Here is an 11,775-nt window from a genome sequence, read left to right on the forward strand (position 1 = left end):
GGGAGGGCAGGAGCAAGCCTGTGGGAGGAGCAGATGGAGCCGCCCCCGCCTGCCCGCAGGGAATCTGACAGATGCAAAAGACTCTAGGGGCCCTGAGTGGGTGACCCTGCGGGCGGGGAAGGAGGAGGGGAGGAGACCTTATCTTTAAGGCAGGGGCACTGGGATGGGAGCTGCGAGGCCTAGGCCTAAGTCCTGGTCCTGCCCCTAACTCACAGTGTGACCTGAGTTTCTCCTCTCTTGTCCTCTGTTTTCACAGCCATTAAATGGTTACTTGGACCCAAGAGTCCTTACAGGGTCCCTCCCACTCTGACCTTCTGGGGAATAGTGAGTGTGGTTCAAAGAACCAGCTCTGTGGGCCAAGACCTGAGTTCAAAGCCCTCTGCCGCTTACTGGTAGCCTTAGAAAGGGACCACCTTGCTTTCCCCATCTGTAAAATGGGCACAGATAATGGGACCTGCTTCACAAGGGGCCATGCCCTGAGCACACAGTAGGTGCCTGTGAAATGCTGTGAGGCTGACAAGGACAGAGAGGTGCCCGTGACCCACGACCCCCTCAGGCCCCACACTGACCTCCCTGTCAATCAGCCGCAGTGGGTACTTGATGTCCGGGTTCTCGAGGGTGATGGCTGGGGTGCAGCGCTGGAACAGCTTCATGAACAGGCTATACAGGAACCAGACTGGCGAGAGGACCACGTGGCCCAACTGAAACGACAGGACAGACCCACGAGGTCAGCCTGCCCCCTGCCCTTCCTCCAAACACACCTCCGGGCCTCTCCCCTACCAGGAACGCCCTCTCCCCATCATGTTCATTCAGGGAACCCCAGCTCCATTTTGGTGCCAGCTGGGAGAAGTTACAAAAATCAGAGAAACCGATCACTGTGTTACTGAGTCATTGGAAAAGCTCCATTTTCCCTGAGGAATGGGGACAAAGAAAGCTACATAACTGAGCATGTAGCCCTTTTCACTTTGGCTGCCAGGAAGCTCAGCATAAAGTTCCCAAGTACCTGTGCTTAATCTTGAGCACTGTGTATCTGTGCTCGCTCCCTCCCTCCCTCCCTTTAGTCAATTCCCCTGGCCCTATTAAGTGATGTCAAGTGCTAGCTCTATTTAGACAAACAGACAGGCCCCTGAGCCCTGGGGTTCTGCCTTCAGATGCGGGGGCAGCCGAGGCACTGAGCTAGACACTAGGAAGCTCTGCTCCTTGCTGGCTGTGTGACTCTGCACAGGTCCCTTCCCCTCTCTGAACTGAACTGGACCAGGTGATCTGCAAGGTCCCCTGAAGCTCTGAGAGTCCACTCCTAGCATCATGCAGAGCCCTGCACAGGGGTTAACCTCATGACAACCCTATGGGGTAGGCACTGTCATCACCACCACTTTACAGATGAGGAAACAGCTCAGAGAGGTGAAGCAACTCACCCACAGTCACACAGCAGGCAGGTGGGGAGCTGCAACTCAAACCTGAGTCCACCTGCCTCCCCAATCACACTCTTAAACATCAGGCCTCACCCTCATCGTCACTCACCCGCTTGCGTGGCTCTGAGAACCTCTTCCTTGCCAGCCCCCTGCCCCCCATATCGCAGCCTCACAAAGACCCTAGAGGCAGTTTGGACTTTTTAAAAACGGAGAAAACCCACATCCCATGGCCAAATAAAACTGCTTAGGTTTACGTGGAGAGGACACCCTTGCAAAGAAAGACAACCAGCCTGCTGCTCTTTCTAGCTGTTTTTGTCCCTGGGAAAAGCACTTAGCCTCTCTGCCCTGTTTCTCCGTCTGTGAAATGGGAGTCATAAGCTACACTCTCTGGCTGTGAAGATGGAGATCGGCTAACCCAGGCCGTCCCCCAGCAGGCACTTGACCTCACTGGGTATCTGTGTGCAGCAGCTACCCTTGGCCATCCGGAAGTCGAGTCCTGGGCAGCCTCCACTATCTGGACCACAAGTGAGACTCAGGAAGAGAGCAGCAACAGCCTCAAGACCGCTCAGACCAACCCTACAGTGGAGAACCTGGCAGATCCCACCCTAACCAGGGAGCAGCACAGGAAAGGGGCCAGCTGACACCGTGCACCTCCTGACACGAAGCAAGAAGGGCCCAGCACCGCTCTGTGCCTTCCTTCAGGAGCACACAGCCTGCCTCTGACACAAGGAAACACCGAGGGCCTTTCGCCGCGAGAACTGGCACCATTCTTCAAAAATGTCAAAGCCAGGGCTTCCTTGGTGGCACAGTGGTTGAGAGTCCGCCTGCCGATGCAGGGGACGCGGGTTCGTGCCCCGGTCCGGGAAGATCCCACATGCCGCGGAGCAACTAAGCCCGTGCGCCATGGCAGCTGAGCCTGCGTGTCCGGAGCCTGTGCTCCGCAACGGGAGAGGCCACAACAGTGAGAGGCCCGCGTACCGCAAAAAAAAAAAGAGAAACGAAGGCCGAGGAATGGGTCCAGATTAAAGGAGGCTCTGGTGGGTCGGAGGGTGCTCCCCTAAAACTCATGTCCACCCAGATCCTGGGGATGGAAAAGAGTTTTTGCACGTGTAATTAAACTAAGGATCTTGAGATGAGATCCTCTTGGATCCCCCCGGTGGGCCCCAGATCCCACGACAAGTGTCCTTCTAAGACAGAGAAGAAGACTCAGAGTAGAAGGTTGTGTGAAGACAGAGACTGGAGTAATGTGGTGACACGCCAAGGAGGCCAAGGACTGCTGGAAGCCACCAGAAGCAGGATGAGGAGGAAGGCCCCTCCCCTAGGCCTCCAGAGAGCACGCCCTGCCAAAACCTTGATTTCACACTTCTGGCCTCCAGACTATGCAAGAATGAACTTCCACTGTTTTATGCTACCTAGTTTGTGGTAATTTACATGCAGCCGTAGGAGGCGAATACAGCAAGTCCCCTACATGTGAACGAGTTCTGATCTGAGAGCACGTTCGTAAGTCCAATTTGTTCATGAGTCCAACAAAGTTGGACCCAACTAACACAATCAGCTATACAGTACTGTACTGTAATAGGTTTATAATACTTCTCACACAAATAATACACAAAAAAACAAACAAAAATTAAAGAAAACGGTTTAAATCTTGCAGTCCAGTACCTTGAAAAGTTCAGTGGTACCAGTACAACAGCTGGCACACAGGGGCTGGCATCGAGTGAACAGGCAAGAAGGGTTACTGACTGGAGGAGGGAGAGGAGGTGGGAGACGGTAGAGCTGAAGGATCGTCAGCCATAGGAGACGGAGGGCAAGCTGCCATTTCACTCACGCCTGACGTTGGTGTCTTTCACTCACACACGTTCGCACCTTTGAAAGTTTGCAACTTGTAGGGGACTTACTATAGAGGCCAAAGAGACAGAACAACTGAATACAATGTGTGGTTCTGAATTTGATTCTGGGCCAGGGGGAAAAAAAACAGTTGTAAAAGACAATCCTGAGACAACAGGTGGCATATGCATGAAGGCCCATAGATTAGACAACAGCACGGTATCAGTGTTACATTCCTGATTTGATCAACGTCCTGTGATTATGCAAAAGAATGTCCTTGTTCTTAGGAGATAGATGCTGAAGTGTTTAGGGGCAGAGAACCATCATATCTGTCGTTTACTCTCAAATAGTTTAAAATACACACACAATAAAGTAAATATAGCAAATGTTAATATCCGGTATATCTTGATGAAGAGTATATAAGGGCTCTTTATACATCCTTTCAACCTTACTGTAAGTCTGAAATTATTTCAAAATAAAAAGTGAAGAAGGGAGTCCACACTAGTGGTTCATATAGGGGGGTCAACAACCAAAAGTTCTCCCAAAATACTGGTTCTCAAGAAAATTGTTTCACAGCTTGTTCACTCACCCTCCCTAGTGTACCTCCCTGACTTTAGTTCTCACAGCAGATGACCGTGTGTATTCTTCTTATCATAACACTACAAATTCCCCTTTTTGCCTTGGCTGCCAGGAAGCTCAGAGTCAAGTTCCTTGCTTGCATGGAGGCCTCTTTGCTTCCTTTGCAGGCCTCTTGAGGTAGCATGTTCTGCAGAGAACAGACCTGGAATGGGCCCCTGCCCTACTGAGGGTCAGGTGAGAAGATTCTCACCTCTCAAGGCCCAGCCTCACTGCTCCCTCCCTTCCCAGAAGCCCTGCCAGGACCCCCCACTCTATCAACTGGGGAGGACACTCTGGCTGAGTACCTGAGGCCTCTCTGAGCCTCAGTATTCTTGGCTATAGAAGGAAGGTGAGGGCCACTGCCTGGCCAACAGCCCAGGGGAGCTGGGATATAAGATGAGATGGGGGGCTGAGGTCACCGAAGGGTCTATAACCTGTGGAATGTGGGCATGCACACAGGTTTTCCTACCACCCTCATGGGGCCACCATCACCCAGGAGACGGAATACCCAAATGAAGGAAGGGCAGAGGCACCAAGATCCCACACCGGGCCTGGCCCTGCCCCCAAACCGGCCCAGCTGCTTCAAGTTGCCCAGCCGAAGCTTTGGTTACAGGCCTTTTGTTGGGCTCAAAACACCATGCCTCTCCCGCAGACAGAGCCTCCAGGCTGGCTGCAGCCACGGCCTCGCCCCACGGGGCCCCTCGTCTGTTAACCAATGGGTCTAAACAGAAGGCCTGAGGGAGCTGGCCCCAGCGCACCCCTCCGGCCCACACAGGGCCACACAAAGGGTCTCTGGCCACCTGCCCACTTAACCAGCACCTACCATGTCCTGGCTACCAAGTGGTATTTTACCCACCCTGGGTCGCATTTAAGGCCCGTTGGCAGCCCTGGACTCTGGGGTCAGGAGACTTGGGTTTGAGACCCAGCTCAGGACTTCAGGAGGGAATCTTCACCTCTCCATGCTCCATCTTCCTCAAGTTCATGAGGACAGTCCCACCTAGGGCTGGGGAGGAATCGAGGCTGCAAAAGGCCATGTTAGAGCAAACTGGCCAATGTCCCTGAGCTGGCACTGCTCCAAGAGTGGGACGTGAATTCTCTGGCATAATCCTTACTTCAATCCTACGCTATAGGTACTGTGATTATCATCAAGTTACAGATAAGGAAAGCCAGTCCTCAGAGGACTCACACCCATTTCTCAGAGAGATTAAGTGACTCACCCATGGCCACGCAACCCAGGCCTGTCTAGCCCAAAGTGTGGTTCTTCCCAAGCCACCTCCCAGGACAGATGCCCTGGAGCCCACAGCCCAAATCCCCTTGCTCCAGCACAGTCCAATCTCCCGGCTCTTGCAGTGAAGCCCCAGCTGCCCAGACTAACAGGCTGCTCCGCCACCCCCAAACACCCACCACGGCTCCCCACTGCCAACACTCAAGGTCCCCACTATCCAGTCACAAGCCTTTCTTGCCTTAGGCCTTTGCACACTCTCCCTTCTGCCCTGAATGCCTTTTCTCTTCCCTCATCCAACAACTCCTATTCCACTTCCAGAGCCCAGCTCAAACTTCAACTCTTACCCTCTAGCTAAGCAAGCCCTCAGCAGACATCCGGAGCCCGCCCCCGCCCAACCTCTGCAAACTCCACGGGGATGAGGGCGACTCTGATGATTCCTCTGCTCCAGGCCTCTCCCACATCAATCAGGGAAGCCATATCCATGGAGAACATTGTTTAGGGAAAAAGTTGAGTGAAGCGACATTTGCAGGAAATCACCATTGTTGGGAGCCCTGGAAATAAACTTAAACGACATTAAGAGCCCAAGTGGAGTTATGTTTGGTGCTCTCTGGAGTTTTATTTCCCCCCAGCACAGCCGTTTAAGGGGTCAGCCAAGTTTAATAACTAAGACCCCCTGGCCTGCAGCTCGTCTCAGTCTGCAAAGCACCTTCCCTTCCATTTCCTCACTGACCCTCAGCACTGGGAGACAGGCCAACTGCATTCTTCATTTGACAAACGAGGAAACTGTGGCTCAGGGAGGCCCAGGGTGGAGTCTGGGTTTCGGTTCCCAATTTTCTGTCGTTCACCCCAAATCTCTCACCTGCCCCAAATGCCAGCCAGCCCATGGTTACGTGCTGAGCCGTGAAAATGACTCATTTGTCAACAGTTCTGAAGACGAGTCCTCAACACTGGCCTTGGCCCTTACACCGAACTTGCGGATCCCAGGCGCCAGCTTCGTGTGCCCTGGCTGCCAGCCCTGGGCTCACACGGCTGGGCCAGGTTCCCATGTGAGGTCACAGACAATGTGCGACAGCAGACCCAGCAAGGCGGGGGACCTGGTGTCTCATCTCTAGCACTCAGAGTAGAGACACTCAGTAAATATTCGTGGATAAATTCACGAAGGGACAAGAACAAGCCCCTGCACTGCAGTCTCTCTCTGAATTTTCTTACTTTGTCTGAAAGTTTCCGCAACCAGGACAAGGAACCAGATGCCTCCAGGGGGAGGGTGGGGCTCGGCCCTCCACGGAGCACAGGGCTGAGGGGTTGGATCCTGAACTCCTGGCTGTTTCCACACCTGCCTCTCAGAGGTGTGGTGGGACTGCAGCCGCTGCTGGAAGGAGCTGTGCCAGTGAGCGGTGGATAATGTGAGCGGCCTTCCTTCCAGTCCCCGTGCCCAGACGCGACACTCTCGTATCTCGCACAGTCCTTGAGCCCGGGACGCGGGCGCTATGGCCACTCCACTTCAGTGAGGACACTGAGACAGGGTGAGAACTGGCACCCAGCTTGGTCCGAGCACTGAGCCCCAGCCCTGCACAGTCCCTCTGCATCTGCGGACAGTCGGGCCACCGAGAGAGCAAGGGTGAACTTTGTACAAATTCCTCTCTGGAGGCAGCTGTGAGCCGACCCTCACTGTCAGTCAGTCCTTCAGGTCACAAACCCCAGTGGGCACAGCTGCCAGGGCCCGTGTGGGATGCGGCGGACAGGTCAGGGGACCGCGTCCCTGGGGAGCTCAAGCCAGTGTGGGAGATGGACACGGGCAGAGAAAAGGGTGCAGTGGAAAGGCGAAGCTTCGTCTCTGGAAAATTGGAGGCTTTACCAGACTCACAAGGGGTTGGGATGCCCTGTTCCCCGTCCAAGGCACCACTCCCACTCCTGCAAGCAGTGGGCAGAGTAAACAGGAGGCAGGCGGCCAAAGCCAAGGTCCCACCCCAGCTCCTCCTCAGCTGTGCTTCACACACACACACACACACACACACACCCCACGTCACCCCAGCTCCCCAGGGGAGCTAGGAGACAGCTGCTTCGCCAGGCCTTGACCTGGTGCCCCATAGGCCACACAGTGCCCACCAGGGAACCCACCACCTGCCTTTCCCCACCTCTGATAACACAGGAAGGGGAGAGGGAAACGGGGTGCCAGAGTCCCACGATGCCTCCAGGGAGCCCCCAGCTCACCCACCACAGCCGAGGGGCTGGGTAGCCCTACTACCCCCGTGTGGCACCCAGCCAGCTGCTCACCCCCTGGAACTCCCCACCGGGACCCTGCCATCCACTCTACCCAGGTCAGGTCTGGGTGGGCAAAGGGACCTGCCAGGACCCCCCAGGTGCCAGCCCCCTGCGCTGAGGCTTCCCTGCCCGCTGCCCGCCAGCTGTCCAGCTGGGATCTGCGTGTCCACCTCCCTCATAGCCCCCTTCTCGGGAAGCAGGAGCAAGTGGGAGGGAGTGGAGGAAGCTCTGCAGAGAGGGGCTCCTGGCTCTGCGCTTCTGGGAAAGGGAACCCAGGAGGAGGGGCAGGTGGACAGTGGAGCTGCCCTCCACAGGGGGGACCCAACCCTGCTTCCCAGGGGCTGGGTGTCTGGACCACGGACTAGGCACAGAGCTGCCAGGGGCAGGGGAAAAGCCTTGGACTCTACCTGTGGTGGCGGCCTGTCAGGGTCCACTGAGCACTCACAACTGTGCTGGGGGAAGGGGAGCCAGAGTCGGGGACGGCAGGCTAAGCCCCCAACATACCCCCAGGTGGCAGGTTCAAGTGCCAACCCCTCGGCGTCCCCACTTCTGGTGTGTGGGAGGAGGCCTCTCTCAGGGCCTGCACGTCTCAGATAAGACGCCTGGTGCCCAGAGCCCGTGCTGGCCTCCCGCAGACGGCGTGGAGCCGCTGTGCCAGGAGGCCTGCCTGGGGTCTGCTCCAGGTATTTGGGCTCAAGTGGGGACCCCAGCAGGGCCCACGAGGAAAGGGCAACCCTGCCACCCTTTGGATAGAGGAGGCTTGGGAGTTGGTGAAGGTCTCCTGACGCTCAGACGGGGCTCTGCCCCTCATAGAGGGGCTACAAGGGGTCCTTGGCTACTCGGCAAAAACACTGAGCAGCCAGATCTTGGGGACACAGAGACAAACCCAACCAACACGGCTAGAAGGTGAGAAGCACTGCGGGAAAACAGCAGGGGCGGGGGTCTGGGTTCCAGTCCGGAGGCTGAGCAATGAGGGAGGAAGGGGATTGCTGGGAACACGGTCAGGACGTTACGCTGAGCTGGGGTGATGCCCCCAGGCTAGCCCTGGGCAAAGCTGCCCCCTGGGCTGAACGCCACCCAGAGTCCTGGGCTGGGCCACACATTCACAAGCCAACACCCAGGCCAAGAGGCCTTCTGCCGAGTCCCCAAGGGGGAGCCCCACAGAGCCAGAGGGAGGAGGTGGAGGAGGACGCCAGGCAAGAGGCTCTGGGCCTAATCCTCCCAGTGGCAGCCCTGCCCAAGTGCCCCCAGCCAGCGCCCAGGCACCCGCCTGTGTGGGTGGGGACTGCCCTCTGGCCACAGCCTCAACGTGGAGCGCAAGCCACGCACCACCACTGTGGCTTCTGAGAAATTCAAAAGGCCCGAGGGCGAGGGAGGGTGGCCCTGGGCCGAACCAAAGTGACAGCATGACGATGGACTTTGCAGCTCCACAAGTTCAGACTCCGCCAGCCCGGCCCGTGGCCAAGTCTTGAGTGGCATTTCTTCATCTGTAAAATGGGGCCACCGGCTGGGGCCTCTCAAGTTTGCTGGGTTAAGAGAGACCAGAGCCTAGCTTGCAGCCCACGGAGAGGGTTCAGGGGCTGTCGTCGGTTAAAACTGCGATCCAGCAACACCGCACGTGCGCGCGCACACACACTCATTCCACACGCACACACTCACTCCACGTGCACACACCCACTCCACACACACACACCTCACACCCACTCCACACGCACACACTCGCAGGTACTCACGGTCACACTCCCGCACACCTGCGTCACTCACCCCCATACACACTCCTGCACACGCACACGTCACACCCACACACCCGGTCACACACACGCCCTCACAAACTCACACTCACACATACGCGCTCCCTCCTTCACACTTCACACGTGTTCAGTCGCACTCATACTAACACGCGGGGGCACCGGCCACGTTCACCCCCGCACTCGCTCAGCATTAGCGCACACATCCGCACTCCTCGGCCGGCCGGGCTGAGGGGCGCAGCGGCGGCGGCGGCGGCGGCGGCGGCGGGCGGGGCGCCCCGAACGCGTGGCCGCCCGCCTCCGGGTGACGCCCCTTGACCGGGAGTGCTGGGCCTGGGTGCAGCGGCCCGGGCGTGAATCACGGACGCACGGGGACGACCGGGGCGCGGCGGGCGGGGTGGGGCGGGGCCGGGTGGGGTCCTGCGCCCCGCGTCCGAGCCCGGTCCCCCCGCCCCTAGCTGCCGGGCGCAGTCGGCGCTGCCCGAGACGGGGGTCCGGCGCCCGCCGGTCCGCAGCGACGCCCCAGGCCCGCGGCAGCCGGCGTCCCTCCCCGCCTACCGTGCTCAGCTGGGCCCCCATGGTGGCGCCGCTCTGCACTCGCTCTGCCGCCGCCGCCGAGACCGCCGCGCCCCGAGCCAGCCCCCTCGGCCGCGTCACCGAGGAGGAGGGGCGGGCCCGAGCGCGGCCCAGTCGGGGCGCGGGGGCGGGAGGCCGAGCTAGAGGCCCGGCTCCGCCCCGCCCCGTCCGCTTCCGTCCGCGGGAAGAGGGTTGAAGGGAGAGGATCCGTTAGAACGCGAGGCCGGCCGCCGGCGCAGTCGCCCCGGTAGCCTGCGGCGGGGCTCTGACCCGCTGAGTGGTCTCGGGTGGGACGCTGGCAGTCTCTGGGCCTCGTTTGCCATCCTAAAGGGGAGAAGATGGCGCCCCCTATTGATGGGATCTAAAATAAAATCCGGAAACTCCACCGCGGCCTCCAAGGCCTGCAGGAGGAAGCCCCGCTTGGCCTGACCTCAGCCTGCGCCCCTGAGCACGTTGCTGGGCCTCACAGGCCTTCTTGTTCCTCAAACTGCTCGGCTTGGTCCCTCCTCCAGGCCTTTCCCTCTCTGGAACACCATCCCTAACTGCCTCAGGGTCAGCCCTGGCTTCTTGCTTGGGCATCAGGTGAGATGTTCCGTCCTCAGCAAGGCCTGCCCTGACTCCCTCTCCAGGCAACCTCTTGTGGTCTTCCTGGCACTTAGCATTGAGCTAAAGTCACCCTTTGTGTTTCTTCAGGGATGGTCTGCCCCCAGCCCCACCCCATCACAGTGGACTGTGGGCTTCCTGAGAGCAGGACTCTGCTTTGAAGTCCCCTGCCTGCCTAGAACCCAGCACAGAACATAGAGTAGCATATAGTAGGTGCTCAATAAATACTTGTTGAATGAGTGAATTCAACAGACAGTGGGCAGGTGCCTGCTCTGTGTAGGCCCATGCTGGCCTGCCGGGGCTCTCTGGCCTTGATTGCAAAGGAAGTAATCAAATAGGAAAGCTTTACTTGAGCATGTGCAGCCAGTAAGTTCTCATTACTAGGTGCTTCCTAGGCCACCCACGGCACAGGTGCCCTCTCCAGAGACACCTTCCACAGAGGCCAGGGGAGCCACAGGCCACCCCGAACCTTAGCATTTCCCCCAGTCACTTCTCGTTTTCTCCGTGTTCTTTGTTACACCTGGACTGGTGATGGTTATCACGAATGTGGATGTCTGATGTTGGATTTTCTTCTCGTGAAATTTGGAGGTGACGAAGTTGCCTCTCTCCTTTATTTTATTTTATTTTTTGTAGTACGCGGGCCCCTCACCGCCGCAGCCTCTCCCGTTGTGGAGCACAGGCTCCGGACGCGCAGGCCCAGCGGCCATGGCCCACGGGCCCAGCCGCTCCGCGGCACGCGGGATCCTCCCGGACCGGGGCACGAACCCGTGTCCCCTGCATCGGCAGGCGGACTCTCAACCGCTGCGCCACCAGGGAAGCCCACCTTTCTCCTTTTAATCATCACCTAAATGGCCTTAAATAAACAAAACTTAAATACTATTTAGACTAAGGCTATAAATGCTAGTCCAACAAACAGTCCTAAAAAATCACAATTAGGATGGAATCTATTTTTTCGTCTTGTCATTTAAATTATTACATGCACTTGTAAACTCAAAAAGGAAATAGCTTTCCTCCTAAAGTTATCACTGCTGTTGTTGCCTCTCTTAAGATCATATTAACTGTCCATTTCTTATTTATCTGTCTGAACCTTTTCATAATTGTTGCAGTATATAAGATTAACATTATAACAATATAAATTATTGAAGCATTTTGCTCTCACTACAGTAAAAGCTGTTGTGTTTACACCTTACCCCACTGAAACACTCCAGTGTGTAAAGCACAAAAGGAGATTTCACTCCTGGTTACATCTGGAAGCTTCCCTAGAAAGTATCCCGCCTGTCAGGCTTGGCCTCGCATGAAGCAGTTGTGGTCCAATTTCTTTGGGAGGGGCAGGGTGGAGTTCTCCCCAGACTCCGGGAGCTGCTCACCTCCCGTATGACTGTAGGGTGGCCCCAGGGGCAGAGTGTTGGCGGGTGAGGGAGAGCGGGGAGAAGAACCAGAGGTGACATTGGTTAGGTGGCCCATTCCTGCTCTTGGAACTCAGACCAAGTGGGGAGGGTTCAGC

The 11,775-nt window shown here is 57.2% G+C and overlaps 1 protein-coding gene across 1 annotated transcript in view; it reads right to left on the reverse strand.

The window, feature by feature from the left end:
* The window catches only part of CYB5R3 (cytochrome b5 reductase 3), a 25,320-nt gene extending 15,561 nt beyond the window's left edge, over positions 1–9,759 (reverse strand). Inside the window, exons 1-2 of the mRNA XM_022596713.3 lie at positions 9,651–9,759; positions 570–701 (exon numbers count right to left, since the gene is read on the reverse strand). Of these exons, the coding sequence (XP_022452421.1) occupies positions 570–701; positions 9,651–9,671 (153 nt within the window). The 5' untranslated portion in view covers positions 9,672–9,759. The remainder of the gene's footprint in view (positions 1–569; positions 702–9,650) is intronic.
* Between the last annotated feature and the right edge of the window lie 2,016 nt (positions 9,760–11,775).

The sequence above is a fragment of the Delphinapterus leucas genome, chromosome 11 (genome assembly GCF_059928025.1).
Source record: "Delphinapterus leucas isolate spDelLeu-1000000601 "Yukka" chromosome 11, BTC_Dleu_Yukka2, whole genome shotgun sequence".
NCBI classification, from domain to species: Eukaryota; Metazoa; Chordata; class Mammalia; order Artiodactyla; family Monodontidae; genus Delphinapterus; species Delphinapterus leucas.